Source organism: Solenopsis invicta, chromosome 11 (assembly GCF_016802725.1).
Source record: "Solenopsis invicta isolate M01_SB chromosome 11, UNIL_Sinv_3.0, whole genome shotgun sequence".
Lineage (NCBI taxonomy): Eukaryota > Metazoa > Arthropoda > Insecta > Hymenoptera > Formicidae > Solenopsis > Solenopsis invicta.
The window spans coordinates 6,222,700-6,243,615 of NC_052674.1; the positions used below are offsets into that span (position 1 = coordinate 6,222,700).

A 20,916-nucleotide genomic window follows, 5' to 3' on the forward strand; every position below is an offset into this window, starting at 1 on the left:
ATTAATTTTTTCTAGAAATTATATTCTTTTAATGTAAAAAAAGGAAGTAATTAAAAGAAAAAGAATTTTATGTAACATTATTTAAATATTTAACAAGTTGTATTTTAATCTGTGCCAAAGAGATAAGTTATGGAAATTGATGGCATTTATTTAAGTTTTCATTCATTAAGATTAATGTATTTAGGCTAACTTGTAAATAAAGTTTCCTTATTTATTTCTACTTTTCGATACAAGACTCTTTCTTTTTTAATTGCTCATAATTCTGGAAAGAGAAAATTATTCCGATAATTCTGTCTTTGTGAAAGTTTCACGTGAAATAACATCAATACCAACGCGCCAGTACTCAAGTGTTAAAAAAAAAATCCGACTACAGGATTGATCAAAGAGATGAAAGAAAATATGGGAAACTTGAGACATTCTTGTGTAAAATTTCCTGTGTAAACTATGGGACAAGCATGTAAGGAGAATCGCATCAACGCTCAACGTCCACATCCCCTTCGCGCATATTTTTCAAAGAACCCTTGCTCATCAAGCTATCGACTGTCGAGTGCTGAAGAAAATAAAGATCCCAAGACTGGGACAAGAAAATTGACTAACATTAGTAAATAAAGGAAATATATTGCTCGCCATGCTCTCATTCACTTTGACAAAGGTGACACCTCATGATCCGTCATGCCATGCCAAGGGTTGTCACGCGCCGAACGTGTTTCCGGGTGTCTTTCGGGGTTGCTGGGAGGACTCGGTACATCCGTAGGACCGCGGTAACTCTCGGAACGAGAGTGACTGCCTCCTTATCTCTGTGCGGGAAAAGGCGCGTTTGAGAAAAAGACTTCCGATCGAACGTTCAGTTTGACGTCTCTTGGCGGTGTCGACACGTGAACGCGCCACGAACGTCACGGTACGTCGACGATACGTTGAGCGTGGCTTGGAGCAAGACGCGTTTTCACTACCGTCGCATTTTTCGCGCACATCAACGCCCGCGTGGTCCACGCTCGCGATTTAATTAATTACCGTGCGTATCGCCGTGCGCGCGGCAAAGCCTCGGGGCGAGGAGGAACGTTCGCTCTATCGCAGAACGTTCTCCACTTTTGATGCTTCCGTGTCCGAGAGGCCACTGACAGAACTCGGCGGTTTTCCGTCCTACTCGGTCGTTCCTCGTCCGCCTCGTCTCTCGACGAGGATGCGCGATGTGGAAGCGGGAGAGAGTGAGAGGCTTTATCGACCCGCGAGACCAGGGCCGGTCGAGAGGAGAGTACCCGGTGACTTTGGGAAATTGAAATTTTGTTTGAAGTGCCAAATAGCGGCTAATCCACAAAGATGGGTTACAAAATTAATGAAGAGTTCCGCTTTGGACAAGGCGCGCGTCTCTGATGCAATATGCCAAATATGATATGTCGAGACGCAGCAAGAGATCTTCTCTTGCAGCAAAGATTAGAAATAATAAAACTATACATTTATATATATATATATATATATATATATATATATATATATATATATATGTAAAGAAAACTCCGTTCCAATAAAAAAAAAAATAAAACGAAACGCTAATGTACGTAGATGCATTAATGTAGATGCTATAGAGTGCATTTATATTAATTATTTATTATTATTGTTGTATTATAATGAGAGAGTGTTTCTTTGCGTTTCTCGAAAAGCCAAGGATTTTAGCGATGTATTTTTTAAAAATTATTTACCTTTAGATTTTAATTAAATATTTTTAATTAAAATTAAAAACAATTAATTAAAAAATTATAAGAGCTTCAATATTGTTATTGAGAAAAGATGAGTTTTTTTTTACAGTTGACTAAAAAACTCAGACCAGAGTTTCCCAAAAGGCATTGGTGAAAAATAATTTTTCAGGGATTAAAATCAAATTTCGAAGTAAAAATAAACTACAATTATTAAATTTTTTTGTGCATGAACATGATTTGCGTCAATGTTGATGTCAAAGCTATCATCTACAGAAATAAGAAATAAACGCATTTTGCGTCTAAAGTACAAACATCTTTGTACTTTATTATGTATTAGAGATATAGATTTACAAAATTCTATTTAAAAATTAAAAAGTAGGAAAAGTGATTGTGACTTTTTCACTAAAACAAGATAGATATGAATGTTTGCCGTTTTAAAAAATGTTATAATTCACACAAATTTGAGAAACTCTGACTTACAATTAGACAAGACATAGTCTTGTTCTACGTAAAACGCAATAATTATATAATCCATGATTTCCGTAATTTCCATAATTTCATGACGAACTAGGGCAACCTCACTCGCATCACATATAGGATTTGATCTTAATATAATTTCAAGAACAAATTATGTTGCGAGTTCGTAAACATGAAAGCATTAATATTGCGAAGTCAAATGCGGATATTAAAGAGTTATTCGAAGTGTATGAGAGTTCTGTTCTCTATAGTAATATCCCTCTGCCGACGGTGTCGTGTCTTAATTAATGAAGAACGCATTAAAATAATTGCTAGTACAAATTATGCCTTCGCCGCAAGGAGTCGCAAGGCTATTTCCATGAATATAAACTGACCCAATCTTTCACAAACTCATTTTTCATCTTCCACGATAAAATCACAGATAATTTTACAACACACACTAATTATATCACAGCAAAATTTACATTGCAAATTCAATTTTATAACAAAAATATTTATTCCGCTTGAAACTCGTTTATTCTCGTGTCCCGCAAGTTTCGCAATTTTTAAACTTCGAAAAATTTTGTCGCACAACGCATATGACAATGTTTACATCTCTTGCCGTTTTTGTATTTGTTCCAACATGAAAACAAAGATGTATTTGTTTCAAAAAATCATTTGTAAGTTAAAAATTATCTGTAGATAACATTTGTTTGTATTTGAAAAGATGACCCATGACTGCCGCGTGTTTTTTTTCCGGCTGCCCTTGTTTAGCGAAAACCCCTAACATCTTTATTGATCTAATTCTTCTAATTCTAATCTAATCTATCAATTTAATTTTTCGTGTTTGAGCCATTTTCTTTTTTTTAACGCGTTTTAATAAAAAATAAAATAATAAATGTGCCATTGACAAAGTGTAAGAAATACTTTGACTTTAATTAATTGTATCATTTCGTACTCTTGTCAAAAAGATTCTATACTTATTGCAATTTTTAACTTTTGCAATTTAAAAATTTCTATTTTGTATAAAAATTAAAATATAATTAAAATATTAAGCTAATATATCTTTAAAGACAACGTAAATTTACAAGGATAAAGTGAATAACTCTTTTAAATCTGTTTTAATAAGTATTAAATTTATATCGAATCCATGTTAAGCTGTGATAACTTTCAGCTAAAGAATAACGTATAAAAATATTTTTACGTTTTACATAATTTAATTTAATCGCATTATTTTTTCCACTGTTTTTGAAGTTACGTTAGAAATTTTCAATTTTTATATAATACAAATATCTTTACATTAAACATTTATTTTTTCTGCACTTGAGAAATACCTTATAAATATATTAAAACGTAGTCTTTAAAAATAAAACTTTTAAATACTTTAAAAAGTTATTTAACTTTTTTTCATTCTCACATGCCATTTATAATATATATTACATATGCATGAGTAATCTTATCTTATATGACAGGCAGTAACATGAATCATCGCATGCATCGTCGTGAAAGAAACAGAATTCAAGAACAACTTCTTTTTGATTTTTTGCTTTAAAAAAGTCAAGGAAAAATTAAACTTGTTCAATTTTAAACCTAATCTGTAATGAATAAACACTTCATTATACTTAAATATTAAATTAATACAAATTTTAATTTTACATTTGATCAATCAAACGTTTGTTTTATCAACTTGGCAACGTTGCTTGAATAGTTCAGCTAAGATCGACACTGCTCTTTTGTCCTCAGTATCTTCAATGTGAGGAGAATGCGAGGCATTGTAAAACGCGAAAAAGCTAGCTCATATGTGCATATCTTTTATCGGCTTGTTTAAAAATAAGGATCAATCGTCATTAGTATTACGTCTCTTCCGAGAAGTATTAACGGTAGAAAAATACGGTTAGTAAGTACAACTACTCAGTCAAACGCGAGATGTGACATAGTGCGTAACCAGCGTAACATATATTTTTCTCTTGTTCTCCAGAGAACTCTCCATAGCAGAAATCTGGGTAACGGGAATTTATGATTTTATTTCGTAAGTATCTTTCGTAAATACAAGTATCTTTCTCGGTACAAAAAAAAAATAAGAGAAAATAGATGTTAATCATATTTGAGCTTTTCGATAGATTCCTGTTTTCTTAATTCCTTTTTGCATAATTATTGGCAGTATATATATTTATATAGTAACAAGAGGCAAGCTGCTTTATTACATAATTATATTTCTTTCACAATTCTCGTCACACAGATATCGCAAAATAACATTTGATTCTACCTTAAAATTATATTTTATTTGCATGTTTTCTTTTCTCTTTCCAGCAAAATATTTCTTTTATATAATCTTAGATACTTTAAGACCATTCTACAATAGCGTAAACATAATAATTATGATTGCAAACTATTGTAATGCGCAGTTATTGGTCTATTTCCTTCAGCACAAAGTAACTTTAATCTCTTTGTCTTATTTTTAGAATTACAAAAGAATAAAAAAGAAGTGAAATCGAGATTAAAGCTTATTTATATTATTGATAGAAATAGACATACAACTGTGTCGTCTTACATTTACGCTATTGTAGAATGGCTCTTACAATGAGCTTGTTGCTGTTAATATACTAAGGGTTGATTTAGCTGAAGAATAGCCGTAACCGTAAGAAATTGGCCAATCATAGTCGATTATTTTTCTATAAATCGACAATAATTGCTCAATTTCTTACGGTTACGGCTATTCTCAGCTATTATAAGCTAAACCTAACTAGATTTTTTTATTGTTAAAATGCTCTGTAAATTTCTCCGAGTGATATTCCACTGAAAAAATGAAGTGATCATTAACTCAAATTGGAATGACTTTAAGTAATTTTTCATTCACATGTGAATTCTTCCACTCTGTGTCGTGAAGAGTATTCTTTCACTCCGTAGAGTGAAATGAAAGAGTGCGTTCAGCAGAAAAAACAGTTTTACGACTGTGGCAAGAGATTCTTTAGTATGATTGTTTTATACATTCAGATTCAGCAGGAATTAAGGGCGAAAGTCAATCGTATTAAAGAATCTTACAACAGTTTCTTTTTTTTTTTGCTGAACGCAGTCAATATTTTGCACTCGTTACAAAATGAATCTGATATGCTCGCGTCACAGTTAGAAACAGTGCATCGCGTCAAGAAAAAAAGAAGATCGCTCGACAGGAGCGATCGCAGTTGTATTTAGTAGCATTTGGTCGCGCTGAACGTCTCGTCGTCGTCAGTCGTCGTAAGTACTACTAATGAAAAAGTAACTCTTTCACTAGTTTGGATCGTAAACATTTCACTTCATTAGAATAAATATGTATGAATACGTTATCATGAAAATTTACTTTAAAAAAAAGTGAAAAATTCACTCGTTTGAAGCTTTCAATTTTTCTTAAAGTTATGCAATCTTACGTTTTATCTTTCGTTACGAGTACAGATTCACTTTAAGGTTTTTTTTATCTCCTCTAAAGTACAAGAACATCCGTAAAAGATTATTAATTTTAAATTTAAATCTATAAGCGATAATAAATTTGTGTTAACGTAAAGAAAATCGTAAACTTAACATTACGTTTAATATTTCGTTGCAAGCTATAAGTAAATATTCACTCTTATGAAAAGTGCAATTTCAATTTATTCGAAGTGGCAATATTTTCGTTATCGACTGTGAATCTTCACTCGTTTCGAATAAGATTTCACTAAAAGAAATTTACAGAGATAATGTGTAAAAGAAAAATAAGAACTAACAGCACAAATTTATTTTGATATCCACAGTTCATCACAAGTGAAAAATACATATTAATAAAAAATAAAAATAAGAAAAAAGAAAAAACTTTATAAAATTAAATATGGGTAAGTAATGAAATATTTTTTTTTTTATATGACGATCCATATCTTATATTATTATCTTTATAATAGATAATGGAAGTCGGATACTGGACATATTTAACAAAATGCAAAACTTTCCTCCATTAAATGCCACAGGAAATAACATTGGCAGAACTTGGTGTACATGGAAACAGAAATTTTTGTCTTTTCTACAGAAAGAAGATCCCAAAGAATTATATAAAAATCAATGGACAATTATATTGTTAATGTTGATTGGACCTCTTGGAGAAGAAGCATATAAGAATCTTCCTCAAACACAAGATAAAATTCAGACAAAAGATCTGAAAGTAGTTTTACGTGAGTTGGATATACATTTCATTTTTGGAGTTAGATTGAAGCAGATTAATGAAAGCATTGAGAAATATATTGATAGCTTAATGGTAAGTTGGAATTTCATTACTATTGTAATATTTTAAATTGAAATCACTTTTTACAATGCACTGTTAACTGTTAGTACTGTTAAAATATGATAAAGTTTTGAAATCATAAATTGTTAATATTATAATATAATAATTGTACTTAATAGTTTTTTTTGTATACAAAAATTGTGAAACTCTGAAAAAATTAAATTTAAAAAAATGTTTTTGTATTTATGCCTTTGAAGTTTAATTTTCTAAAACTTCATGATTTTTTTTACAGTAAATTATAAATTATTTATATCTTTATAAATTTATAATGAAATTATTAATTATATATTTTGATGAAAGAATTTAAATAAAGAAAATAATATTTGTTTTCCGTATATTATCGCGTACATATTTAAAATAATTATAAAAAAATATAATTATCTTCATTCCTTCGAACCTTTTGCCGTTTATTTCACGTTAATATTCATATATACTTATTCACATATTTTTTTGTAGCTTGTTGCTATTGCAAGCAATCATAGTGATCCTGTGAGCATTGTGAAGGAGAAAATCATAGAAGATATTAAAAATTACAACTTTACGGATAAAGCTAAGGTTCTTGTACGATCCAAGGGAGAAGATCTAGTATCGTACTTACAATCGTTGGATCTTAATAAAATTACCCTATTTTGGAAACAATGTGAGAAACTTATGTCGCCGAAGAATCACGAGGAAGTACAAAGACAGTCCACTTCTACTTCACAACCCGAAATCGAATGCATTCGTTGCGGTACCTGTCATAGCAGAAATCGTTGTCCTGCTCATGGACTTCGATGTGACAATTGTAAAGGATACAATCACTTTACGGATTATTGTAAGGTAAAATTCGTATCCAATTGTACTAAGTGTGGAACGCATCACGTTCAGTCACGCTGTCTCGCTTTTGGCGAATTGTGCGCAAATTGTGGCAAGATGAACCATTTCTCGTGGTTGTGTCAAGTTCCCGTTATAAACGATTGCCTTAGATGTGGTAGGGATCATGCTATATCCATGTGTCCAGCACAAGGCCACGTATGCTCTCGATGTAAAAAACCAAATCATTTCAAGGAAAAATGTTTGAGCAAATGAATGAGGAACGAGAGTGATACGTGGTATAAGTACTCTTTTAAAGACTTTAAAGGGTGACAGCACCCAGGCTAAACTCTATGTTGAACTCAATAATTTTTCCAATCTTTTAGGGGATGTTTCTTTTTAAATAAAAATCAAATTTTTTAAAATAATTTTTTTATTGATCAAATATGCATTAAAGTTTATTTTACTCTATTTTGTAGGCAATATAATGTATAGCTTACATTTCATAATTTGAAAAAAAAATTTGTGAGCAAGCATATTACGTTCAGATGATTGATATAAAAAAACTATTGTTCATATAATAACAAAAATAATCTAAGTGTTGTTACTAAGTACTAAGTACATTAATTTTTTTAATTTGGTTTAATGATAATTGTTTTTCTTTTCTTCAATAATATTACTTGTAATAATTATCTATAATGTTATGCTGTATATGGTTTTTATGGTTTATAAATGTATGATTTTTACAAATGATTAATGATATTTGATTAATGTAAACATGTGAAAGAATTTTTTGAAATAAATTTGATACTTTATTAAAATTTGTTTTCTGTAATATTACATTGTTGCATACGAAGTGCTGATTGCTTAATATGATGTTTTACAGTATTTTTAAATTATTGAATTGATATATATATATATATATATATATTTTATTAAATAGATTTTGAATAGATTTGAGATATATAATATACCTTAAATTTATGGTTGGCTCAATTAATAATTCCTTTTACCTAAATTATGTTCAAGGTAATGAATTACAAAATTATAATTTAATTATATTAAAAGTTGCATAAAGGAAAAATTGACTCAATTAAAAGTTGCGTTAAGTTGAAACTAACTTGAGTTAAAAGTTAATTTATGAAAAGCTAGAATGTCAATTTTTTTAAATTACTTTTTTTTTCTTTTAGATTTGTTACACTACTTTAAATAACACAATGATTACAAAATATGGGTCATATCAAATAAATTTTGAAGTTTTATTTGTAAATTAAATTTATTTGAAATAATGAAGAAACGTGTTTTTTTATATGGATTGTATTTTCTTTTACAATTTTTTTACATAGATAAATTTTCAACTTTACAAAAAAGTTAATAAATTAATGCTTATGTTTTAAAAATAACTAGTTAAAATTAAAAATTAACTCCATTTGAAATTAACCAAGTTAAGTTTGAACTTAGTTACTACCCAATTCTGTACAAATTTATATACATATTATGTATAAAATTAGTAAGAAAGAGAGGAATGCGAAAACAGTTTAAATGATAAATTTTAATGGACTATGTCATTTTTTAATTTTAAATTGATCCACGTTAATTAATATATTGCGTTTGTTAACAAAATTATATACAGAAATCCGAATTATATTTTTAGAAAAATATACAAATGTATTTCGTATTATATTTACCGCCGCAGCCATTTCGAGTTACGAAAGACGAGGGCAAAATGGCACAACCATTGTGTTTTCTGAACGCAGTCGTTCATTGATCATTTTGCACCTGGTGAGCAATCACCGAGGCCATATGTTCTCGTCAGAGAAAGTAAATTAAACGAGAAGAGAGAATTTTAAAGGTCCATCTGCCTCTCTTGCCTCTCTTCTTCAATCGGAAAGAAAAGAACGGATATAGGCTCGCAATCATATCTCCTTCTCTGTCAGAGTTCAGAGTATCTTTTTGCCAACACAGCTCGTTCTGGGTTCGCATTACGTCTATGGCCTTGCGCACAGGCCGCACAATCTGCTGCGCTTTCCGAACGCCTTCCCAGTCTCTGTGCCGTCTGTCACCTGACGTACTACGCATCGTGCTCACGCCAAAGCCAAAGGTGGGGGCGGCCTAACACAGTGAACAACAAGCGAAGAGAGTTAGTGGCTAGTCACCAGCGGATCCCGTAGTGATTTTCCGCGATTCCCCGCGATCGACGGTAAAACGCAGCCAGACGTGGACGGTGTAACGCCGCTGCCGAGGTGACCACCCCAATTCCAGTCTACCCGCCACTGGCACGACGATCAATACGCCGATCTCGCGGCTATGCGCCACCCGTTCCGACCAATGTTTATGGTAGTCGTTCACGTCGGCTGACAGCTGTCAATCACACATTCAGGTCACCAGTGAGTCACCGGATCGGCAGTCGAGGGCCATCTCAGGTGATCCCTCGGTTATCTCGTTCTTGATTAGCGGATTTCGCCTACCTGCGTAGTCTTCCTTTTTTTTTCGTTTCTTTTCAATTTTTTAAAATTTCTATTTGATTCGTTCTTTTTTGTTTCGCCTCGCGATCTCGTGTTTTTCAAGGAAGCTCTCCTCCCGACTTCTCCTCTACCTTTTTCTCAGACGAGAGTCCCACGAGACAGTAGCATAGGTCGAGCGCTATTAAGCCCCACGGACACCCGCACGGGACGGGATCAACCCTCCCGCAGGTATCGCACGTCACAACCTACCTACCCTTTGTTCAGATGTCCAGGTATTTTTTGTAAGGACCTATTTTTTTTCTTTCTCACACTCTTTGCACAACACGCACATTCTTGCGGCGGGTGGTGCTGTTCACGTTTTCGAGGAAGCGCGATGAACATGCGATCACATGTGGATTTTTGCGTTGCAGCGATATCACCGGCATGGCGTCCAGCTCCGTCAGCCAGGAGGACTTTGAGAACGATTTCGAGTTGACGTCCAGGAGATCTAGAATCAGGACTGCTAGGGCCAGAGTAGGCCCAGCGAGGACAGGAGATGTGTCTTCCATAAGCTTTCAAAGTACATGGCGGAAGTGTTTATAGAGCATACAACTTGATTCTTGGATTGTCAGGCTTCGCTTGTTTAAATTGAATCTTTTTATAAAATATAATATTTATGTATGAATTTTTGTAAACTAAAATTGTGTTTAAAAATCAGATGTAAAAAAACTATTCTGTGTATTCTGGAAGGAATATTTAACATTAAGATATGGCTAGATTTCAATACTATTTCACAAACAACCATTAGAGTTAATAATCTTTGAATCATTTTATGTGTATATAAGTAATATGATCTAAGTATCTAATAAGCTGAGACTCAATTGAACAGGGACGATTCAAGAAATCACGTGTTATGTCAATGGTATAATCTTATCACTCTAATAATTTTTAATGCCTTCTATTTACAGAGAATACTCCCGATGTGGAGGAATCGCAAGGCACTTACGACACAAGCTCTAACCCTGTGCTTCCACCTGAGCACGACAACCCACAAAGCAAACCTATAATAAGGAAACAGGATAAACGCGTGACCAGTCGGTATGTAAATCGCGGATCGCATGCGCTTTTAAAGCTGATAGAGAATCATAGAAATTTATTGTCGCGCTTGGAGTGTCCTGTCCTTAGCCAACAGCATCCTTGATGCAAGGAACTTTACGTAATTGCCTAATAATACTTTCTGGATCTGGTTCTAGTGTCTTTAGTGTCGTATCCTGTTTGCACAGGCCAACGCATATAAACAAGGGGAAGCAGCAACGCGATCGACGGAAACTGCGAGAAAAACGGCGTAGTACAGGAGTCGTGCATTTACCATCGACAGAGGTTCGCCAATGTTATCGTCAATCAATCCATAAGTAACTGTTAGATCAAATAATAACGGGAATTATAATAGTAATATAGCTTTTCTTTAGATTAAAAAAAAAGTATTCGGTCTTCAAAATTATCGAGTTTTTAAATAAGGCTGCGAATTTGTGAATTATTGAATTTCTAGACATACGCGTTGTTGAAATCTTACATCTTATGATCTTGCGTTTTTAAATTTTTGGAGATTTTTAATTTTAGATTTTTATATAAACACACACATACACAATTCTATTTTTTTTTTAATTCTGGATCTTTAGTGTTGTAGCTAAAATAGTTAACAATTAAAAATAAAGATCAAAATGGATTGCTGTTCTTTCTTTTTTTTTACTATCAAATTTTTAATAAGAATTTAATTTCATGTGAACAAAAAAGTTCATAAATAAAAGTAAACTAAAAAGAAATCTTAAAAACACCTTAAAAAGAAATCTCAGCATAATAGTTAAATTTTCAAGTAATATACCTTTTGTAGTTGTAATTGTAAAAATGCTAATTAAATACATAAAAATTTGTCTTAAATTATATAATATAATGCCAAGTTTGTTATCGCTTATGGGATATAGTTCGTTTTATTCTTGAATGTTTAAATGTTGTAAAATTGTCTCGGATATTTGGTAAAACGCATAATTTCTCAGAGCACCGGAGGTAGTACGGGGGAAGACGAGGAGGAGCTTAGCGGCACTTGTCTTGAAACTAAGCACAACACGCATCACAATGAATTTCTTGATCACGAATTGATAGAAGTAAGTGCAGTCAATTCCATTTTTACTTCTTATGCAGAATGTTCCGACAAATGCGTACGCTGGAAAAGATTCGTATAAGAAGACCGAAATTAGTTTACACATACTTTTCTGTAATTGTATTTTGTACCCGACAGTTGTGACAAAGAAAGATATTTAAGTTTTATGTTTCACATTCTCTTTCTCTCTCTTTCTATATATAATTATGAATATATAATCGATCACGGAATTAATTTGTTATTGGAACAGAAATTATGCTGCAATTTTGGCTATCTTACAATAATTTGAGAATTGCAATTAAAATTACACAACAGAAGTTACGAAATCTGAACTATTAAGAACAATTTCAAATATTAATAGCGTTTTTCTTAAAACCAAACGATGTATATTATGTATAATGATGTATGGTAAGCAGAGAGAATTACTAAAGTAACGGCTTAGAATTATTAGAATTGTTATTACAAAGTTATCTATTTCTTTTAAACAATCGCTTATAAACATGCATTTTGCAGGAGCGGAACGCCAGAATATACACACAAAGGCGAAACAAAAGGTATATCATCCATATTCATGTAATTAATAATAACTAGGAAATAATTTTGTCATGGTGCAATAGCTATTTTTAACTGTCTTTTTTAATGAACCATAACTGCTTTCTAGGCACTACCGTATTTCATACAGGTCATGTTTAGTTAGGCACAGTTGGTAAGTGCGTTACGTTGTATTGGAAGAACCATGATTAGGCACGACCTGTACGAAGTACGATAGAGCTAGTAGAATCTTGATTAATCTATTAACAAATTACTTAATCCAGTAGATTTTCCAAAATTTACATTCCCAAATATATTCCCAACTGATAATATTCCATATATTAACAATAACATAAAATAATAGTCATATAATGAAGTAATTAACAAAAATAAAATTTGAATGTGGAAGACTTGTTGCAATACAAAGGATATAAAAACTTGAGAATAATTAGTTAATACTTTCTTTAATTGACAAAAATTTTTATTAATCTATACAATAATTTTTCATTATTGCAATTGTTAGAATAATTCATACTTTCTTGTATCAATCGTAAATTAAATACAATAAAATTTAAAAAGAAAACTTGATGGTAATAATTTTTTTAACATAAAGGGATTAAAATGTACATGTTAAGTCACATGAACAAAAATTGTGCGAAATTTATATCTTCTTTAAAACTTATAAATAATAATTATTGTCTTCCTTCAGACACTTGTTTATAATCTATCTCATGGATTAATATAATGCAAATCAGATTTTGAATTAAATGAACAACGATATATATATCGTAATTAAAATACATAATTATATACATGCAATATTCTTTGTATCTGCATCGATGGTCGTGCCTAATGCTATTAAATGGCATGATACTGTGATGGAAACTGTAATAACAATCAATAGCTTTACGATAAAAATAAAACGTAATTTACATGCGATCGTTGACGTCTGCGTTTTAGTCACTCTGATTTGGAGGCAGATGACGAAGAGTTCGATTCTCTCAATCAGTCCGACAGCATTAATCAATCGGACCACGGCAATCACGAGCCGCAGACGTCTGTCAACGCGACTGTCAGACCGAGATTGCCGACGCCAACGGGTGACAACCCGCACGAAGTGAGTCATTAATGAATTAGACAAAAATATAATCAATCATGAGTGGTCTATAAATTGAATTAATCTTTAACAAAAAAAAACGTTCCAAAACTTTATTACAATTGAAAACAGACGAATTCTATTGTATTCTAATTAATCAAACGCTATGTATGTATTTACAGCTGATCGAACGAGCACAAGAAGAAAACAGAAGGCTGCTATCCCTTCTGGAAGATCGGGACCATAAAATAATGGCACTCGAGGCTCGCCTTTTAAAGCAACAACACGAGATGGCCGTAGAACGGGAGCGACTTCGCGAGGAGAATGCCACATTGATTCGCGCAATGGCGGCGTTAGCCAGCAACTAATCCTCTTCGTGTAATAAAGATCACGCTTTCGTGACTCTTTGCTCCTTACGATAATCGCCGAGCTGCAGGATGAGCCATAAGTCGCGCACCTCGCTGATTCTTTGATTATCACGGTATTGTTTTTTTCTAATTTGTAAGAATGATTTGTCCTACGAAAATTTATTTTTCGCATTGTATCCTAATTTCTTAATTATTGGGAGATTTGCGACAGCCGTAGGCTGAATGACTGAAAATCCGGTTACGTTAACTATTTTAATCATTGTTGATATTGTGATATATATTTTTATGTAATATAAAATGCAAAATGCGAGATCGAGGAACGATCTAATGCTTACTCTATTGAGTGTTAAATCAATGGAATCTTTTCATTATATTTGAATTTTTAGAAGATTATAATATCTACATTAAAGTAAAAATTATAACACTGCACTGAATATCTTAATTGCTTTCGTGATATATTGTGTGTTTTCTCTTATTTAGCACGACAAAAAATGATTGAAGGATGAGTTTATCCTTTCTCTAATAACTTAAGTTTTTTTTTTATATATCTGCGTGATTTATATTGATTTTCAATAGTCATAAAAAGTAACGGCTAAAAGGAAAATGATATGATACAGGGATATCGTTTTGATTTTTCTTTTCCCTCTTATCAATGACTATGAAGCTGTAAGATAAAATGAAATTGCACATCCTATTACTTCTTACTTTTTTGTGTTTAAAAAAGCTGAAAACTTAATAAAATATATAAACGAATTAGCTTGTAATGAAAGTTAAAGAAAAAGAAACTTAGATAAATAGTAATAAGAGTTTAGATATTTAGTTTAATAAAATTAAAAGAATGTTTGTGCATTGCGTTTTCGTGGTAATTAATTTTCTGTAATCCTCTGACGCATGATTTATGGATCATCCTAAGCAATGAGAAAGATATACCTAAGTAGAGTAAAAACCTAACTTTTAGCGCGTATCGCGAATTGAGTCATTATAAATAAACAGATAATTCTCTAATCACAGTGCTAGCTGCGAGAAGTATAAATATACGTTTTTGCAAGCTACATCGCAAGTTACATTTTGTAAAAAGCAATAGCAATCCACCTCTTGTAAAGATATTGTGACGATTAAATCGGTCATCACTTGCAGAGCTTCGGTCGCACGTTTATTATTGATATATTTGCTATCTCTATTGCCGATTAATGGCCTTTTTTTCGTTCCGATATGTTTTCAATCAAGCAACAGATAAACAGACGCAACATTGAAACCACGTGAAAGTGCCGATTACGACGTAAGCGACTTAATCCGTTTTCTATTGTAATAATGTAAGAATGGATATTCTATGTAAGTTTTATACTTGCAACACACGAGAATAATGTAAGATTATGAATTATTTCATTATTATTTTATTACTATTAATGTTATTATTATATCGCGGGCCGTACAAAATTCTATGTATATACAGACACAGACGATTCTGTAGCGATGCATTAATGCATTTGATTAGATCTCCGTGACAAATTCGTGTACGCGGAACGATGTAACGAAAATGTGTAAAATTGTTTAAAGAAAAACTTATTGCCAGCCATTTAATGACTTTTCGTACTCCTTATTCCTTTCGACATATTAAAGACAAGTAAATGTTTTATAAAGGGGCTCACTTGAAAAGGAGTTTTCTTGTATTTGCTTCTTAATATACTCGATATAATCATTCTGCGTGAATGAGTCCTTTTTAATTTAATTTCTGTTTATGTTGTCTGGTTTAATGCGAGATAAGATGGAGTAAAAGAGAATCGCCTAATCGGCGACGTGTACGCGGAAGTGTGACATTGAAACAGCCTCCAATGTGAACCGGCAAAAAGAGTTTGCATTTTTATTCATAAAATAACTAAATAAATTTTTAATATAATACAATACTTGCACGCACATACGCAATATAGTTTACATCTTTACGCTAATGTTTTCCTAAACACTACGTAGCTGTACATTACAAATCGTTGGGATCCGATCATACATTTGGGGTCTCTCTTATCTTCAAATCCGTCCCGATTTTCTCATACGTCCGCTCTTCGCTCTCATCCTTTCGAAATGTACGCTTCGATCTTTCGGGGAATCCGTTTCCATTATCCATCTCATTATCGCGCTTATCCCGCTAAAAGACCCCCGGGAATAGTTCGATCAGTAAAGCTTTACGACGTAATTTTTCCAAAACGTTGTATAAAACTTCGTTAAAATACTTCATGTCGCGTTTAAAGAGAAATATATCGATTGGTTCGCAAGAAGATATTTCCAAAAGGCGCAAACATCTCGAAAGGGCAAGCAACCCTTCGCACGCATCCTTTATTAACAATAAGCAGATACGACGACGTGCTATAAATGATTGCCAGTTTGATCGTTCACACGCACAAACGTATTTATTTAATCGTATAAAACTATTTTTCGAAACTGACATATTAAATCATTTCTAAAACCATTTTCCGAGAAGACAATTTTAATTAATAATTAATGCAAAATTGTCAACTATATTTAAAAGACTAAATAAAATTTAAGTAAAATTAAGAGTAAATAAGATATGTAATAAAAAAGAAAAATGAATGTATTTACAAACTAGAAATTAAATCAAATTGAAACGAAAAAAAATCTCATTGATTTTAAAAGTTATATTTCGAGCTTTCCTCCAATAGATAGATTGACAAAATAATTAGAGGTATTAACAAGTGCTTTTTTTTTTAATGAAAATCTAATTTGTTTCCAGTCCCATCCGTTTGCTACAACGAGCCTCAAGAGGAAACAAATTGCGTTTCAAAGACTCACAAGACCAGATGGCTGATTAATTAACCGTTTTGATTACGCTGCTGTGATTTGATTAATGAAAGATCGTGATTTATCGCAAGTCGTCGTACTAGTTATTGCCAGTGTCTCGATAAAACACATACACACTTTGTGATGCAACAGGTACTACGCTTTTATATCGACCCTCTTTTCTTTGCTCTCGATCGCTGGCAAGGTAACTAATTGTTTAAATCGTTTAATTGTCTACACCGTGCGCCTCTCTACGACTATTTTTTTCAGTTCTCTGTCGTCTATCGCAAGGCAACGCTTCGCTGATATGTACCGTTTTTTGTTTCAAGATTGAAATTAATTAACCGAATTCGTCGTAGACAAAATCTCTAAGGAACTTGGTTCTCTCTCTTCATTCCTTCCGTCGTTGGCAACTCTTCTCCCGCGATTCGCGATATTAGCTTCATCACGAAATTATTGTCGGCTGTGTAATTAAATCGTTAAACAAGGCGCCATCGCAACCGTGTGATATTTCGTTGGCCGAACCGCGAGATTGTTGTCTGCACGGCGGTGCAATTCTCTTTTATACTGCAAACCGAGCTGTAAAAGCTGACGCATCTTTGCTTTGAAATACTCGCTTGCGTCGCATGTTTGGTCGTATCATTAAAGAGCGATTTGTCTGGATGAATGTGCATGGGAACGCTTATGTACAAATCCAACTAGAACTAATTCTCCGATTTCTATCCTCACGAAAGAATTCCTTGCGTCTTATCATCTAATAATTACATGCGTTCCGCGCAATTATGGTCATTACTCTCTCCTCGTTATCGTAAACTACAAGAGCATCTTCGCGCTTCGTGTCTCGCCTCATTCGCATCGTACGTATCCCAACAAACGACTAGATCACGATGGTTGGACCTCAACCAGATCCTTAAATGCTAAGGGAGCTTAACGAACTAAGCTATGTTTTCAGTGAACGATATATTATTATTTCTTCTTTATCAAATATCAACCGCAATCGCGAAATGCGAACAGGCGAACTCCCTCGCTCTCGATCAATATAGTCTCGATCAATTAGCTTTATTGTACCCATGTTCTTCTCTTCTTAGCGCTCTCTTTTCCCTCTCTTTCACCATCGTTTTGAAATTTATCTGGATGTATTAATTAATTAACGATCGTTTCAATTTTATTTAATGAACAGTTCCTTTCTTCCATAGAAGACTCACCATTAAATTAACATTCCGTGATGCTGATGTACAGGGTGTCTCGAGAGAAGAAATACAAGATAGCTCGTAAATGTTTGCCTCTACCATAGAATTCACAACCTTTATTCTAAGTATTAAAAAAAACGTATTTTATTATAAAATAAAAAATATAAACCATCATATTTTATTTTTGAATAAAAAGAAATAATAAACCATTGACTTATTAGTTGATCCTACCAGATAAAAAGACTTCTGAGACCAAAATTCTCATCTTAGAGAAAATATCCATACAGCGTGGAAAAATTGGCGAAACGTTTTTTTCTTTGAAAGATTGCAACATAACAAATTTTGTGCAATGCTGCTGCCTCATTCATCTATAATATAATCTTGCACAGCAATTTACAGTATTATTGCAACTTAAAAGTTTAATTCTTGCAAGTAGGCAAATACTGTGGACAATATTGTATCAGTAGCAGAGCTGCGTGTTCTAAAAAAAAGTCTGCTTTTTCGCTCATAATCGCGTGCGTTTCATTTTTTATTAAACACACATTTCATTCTAAATAAAAATTTTTGGAAATAACGCAAAATAATCCGTTTGTCTACACAAAATAAAATGCCAGCTGAAAAATAAAATGCCAGCTGTAATATTATAAAAATACGTAACAGTTCTCTCTATTGTTTCTACATCGAAAGAGATTTCTGAACCAAAATCTTCCGTACAATTTTTGTAATCTATTTGTTTAAAGTTTATCGATCCCACAAAGAAAATTAAATTTTCACTGCTCTCATTAACTCGACTTAATAAAAAGTACATTGTACTGAAAAAAGAATTACCTGAGATGAGACTCTATCATTGCATTTTAGTTGAGAAACTAGAATCTCGATATTTTTGTTCTCGTGACACCCCGGACATGTTGAATCGATGATTATCTTCTTCGTACAGAAAATAATTCTACTAAAAATTCATGCCCGATTTGCAGGAAGTCAATTGAGAGGCAAGCGCGCATTTTACTGGTTGAAAAAAAGTTATGCCTAGTAGGAAGATTTAAGATTTCACCACTTTTAATTTACTCTTTTATGTACACTGTATTGATTTAAACTGCCTCTCTCATGTTAATATAGATTGTAGCTTTGAAGTTTAAAGATAATGTTATAAAAACAGTCCTACTAATTTATGAACAATTCATGTACGTATTATTTAACTTTTATATTAATGCAATATTCAAATTGCGAAATGTATATATATGTCTAATGTTAAATAATATTTCACAAATAGAGATTCATGGATCTCTCATGATCAACATCATTCATCAACCTTTGAAACTATGAGAACAAATTTTCAACATTTTGTTCCGAGTTTCTTTTCACGTTATAAACTGCCTATAATTAATCATTGGAACAGTCACTTCCGCCCATTTCGCATCTTCCTTTCTCTTGCATAAACAATACCGGACGACAATCAACCGTTTAATGAGAAGCTCGTAGGCGAGCACATTTTGCACGTTTCACTTGCCTCCCTATTGACTCGACCAGGCGTATTATGGAACATTGTGTGTCGTAAGTACAAGTTATATTCGCGCGAACGTCATTCGAAAAATAAATAATCGCGACGCACTACTGCTCGTTATCGAAGCTGGAAGCGAGCGTGCTCAAATTCATCTCACGTGAAAATATCGCTCCCTGCCATTTTACGTCTCTCTCTCTCTCTCTCTCTCTCTCTCTCTCTCTCTGTAGAGAATCTCCCTGTAATTGTCTCTTTTTCTTGGATATACATATGAAGAAGGTACATCGCATTCGCTTCAAGCTGATTTATTTTTGCATGTAGAACATATGACTAATTTTGGTACGTGGCACTCTAATAGGGAATAATAATATAAAGAGATAAATCATCTTTTGTAAAAATACGACGTGCCTCCTTCACACATTTGTGTCCTTTCGAGTCCCTTAATAAGTCACGATTTGTCAGTTCGGCAGTTTGACTTAACCATTTTTAATTCAATGGTCGTCCCGAAGGCACGGAATCCGGGGGAAAAAGACGTACTAGTTCTAGAAAAAAAAATTAAGAGCCAATAATTTTTAGGCTGAAGAGCCTGAGATGAAAAACGCGACAATTTCATCGTGCGACGTAAAGTTTGGGAAAACTGAAAATTCCGCAGATCCGCGTTCCGGAATTTTAAGAAAGGATGCCGACGGCATTATTGTTCGTGTCTGTAAAAAATCTTCCTACGGTTGAATCCGATATCTTCACATACGGTCGGCGATCCAATACTGCGAATTACGTTCATTCATCGTTCAGGTTTGTCGCAAAGAGACCCAGGAAGGACGTCGACATTTGCTCTCAATGATCTCTCGGGATATGTTTGCGTCCTCGCGACGCACCGACGCCGTCGCCGACGATCCGGTACTCTCGAAAGAGACCAGGAGAAAAAGATACACGAGAGGGGAGCCCGATCTCAGACGCTGCAGCCGGAGGTGACTACCTCCTCGCTGCTGGGCTGATGACTCCACCTGCACTGGTGACAACTACCCGTCGTAGTCGTCGTCGTCGACGTTGTCGTCGTCGTCGCCGTCGTAGACGTCGCTGTCGCCGTCGTGGGCTCCTCCGGCGCGGAGATGGCGACGTCACCGGACGCCCGCAGGCCCTGTTCGAGCTCCAACAGCTGACCCATGAAGTTCAGGTTCGGGCTGATGATCGGACGCGCGTTCTTCACCAGTTTGTACGCCTCCACCATCGACAGGCCTTTGTGCCGCATTATGTAAGCAATCGCGATTGTTGCGCTGCGCGACACACCAGCTTGACAGTGCACCAGCACGCTGCTTCCGGCCTTCCGCGCTTCCTCTGGAACAAGAGACAAATTGCGAGATGATACGTGCGCTTTATTTTTTTTTTATTGTAGCAATGATACAAGTTATTTTAGCGAAGAAAAAACTTTTCAATACAACTTCCACTTTTCAATTATGACAAGAGAAGGTACCTCTGCTCTAATTTATTTTTAATTTAATAATGATCACACACATTTTCTTAAACAAAGTCAACAGAAAAAAATATACGAAAAAACGGCAGAGTATATCTTACAATTACTGAATTTAATTTCTTTTTAACGTAAAATATAATTTT

General features: G+C 33.5%; 3 protein-coding genes across 23 annotated transcripts in view; 1 reads left to right on the forward strand and 2 right to left on the reverse strand.

The window, feature by feature from the left end:
- LOC105200621 (multiple C2 and transmembrane domain-containing protein) overlaps positions 1–1,157 on the reverse strand; it is a 34,532-nt gene extending 33,375 nt beyond the window's left edge. For 2 of the 5 annotated variants that reach the window (XM_026132558.2, XM_026132554.2), the window contains exon 1: positions 598–1,137. The gene's annotated coding sequence lies outside the window, so the exon portion shown is untranslated. Of the gene's footprint in view, positions 1–597 lie in introns of all 5 variants that reach the window. The other 3 variants (XM_026132557.2, XM_026132555.2, XM_026132556.2) reach the window with 3 other exon arrangements.
- The window catches only part of LOC105200665 (PRKC apoptosis WT1 regulator protein), a 103,808-nt gene extending 88,408 nt beyond the window's left edge, over positions 1–15,400 (forward strand). The window contains exons 1-10 of one of the 17 annotated variants that reach the window (XM_026132580.2): positions 9,294–9,650; positions 9,835–9,973; positions 10,103–10,251; positions 10,640–10,769; positions 10,925–11,051; positions 11,726–11,833; positions 12,343–12,383; positions 12,491–12,535; positions 13,321–13,477; positions 13,639–15,400. In XM_026132580.2, the coding sequence (XP_025988365.1) occupies positions 9,957–9,973; positions 10,103–10,251; positions 10,640–10,769; positions 10,925–11,051; positions 11,726–11,833; positions 12,343–12,383; positions 12,491–12,535; positions 13,321–13,477; positions 13,639–13,824 (960 nt within the window). In that variant the 5' untranslated portion in view covers positions 9,294–9,650; positions 9,835–9,956 and the 3' untranslated portion in view covers positions 13,825–15,400. Of the gene's footprint in view, positions 1–3,893; positions 4,048–4,128; positions 5,385–5,914; positions 5,993–6,058; positions 6,409–6,891; positions 8,052–9,192; positions 9,974–10,102; positions 10,252–10,639; positions 10,770–10,924; positions 11,052–11,725; positions 11,834–12,342; positions 12,384–12,490; positions 12,536–13,320; positions 13,478–13,638 lie in introns of those variants that run through there. The other 16 variants (XM_026132583.2, XM_039455019.1, XM_039455026.1 and 13 more) reach the window with 16 other exon arrangements.
- A 259-nt stretch (positions 15,401–15,659) lies between these two features.
- Positions 15,660–20,916, reverse strand: part of LOC105200686 — a 41,975-nt gene continuing 36,718 nt past the window's right edge. Inside the window, 1 exon segment of the mRNA XM_011168351.3 lies at positions 15,660–20,637. Within this exon segment, the coding sequence (XP_011166653.2) occupies positions 20,252–20,637 (386 nt within the window). The 3' untranslated portion in view covers positions 15,660–20,251.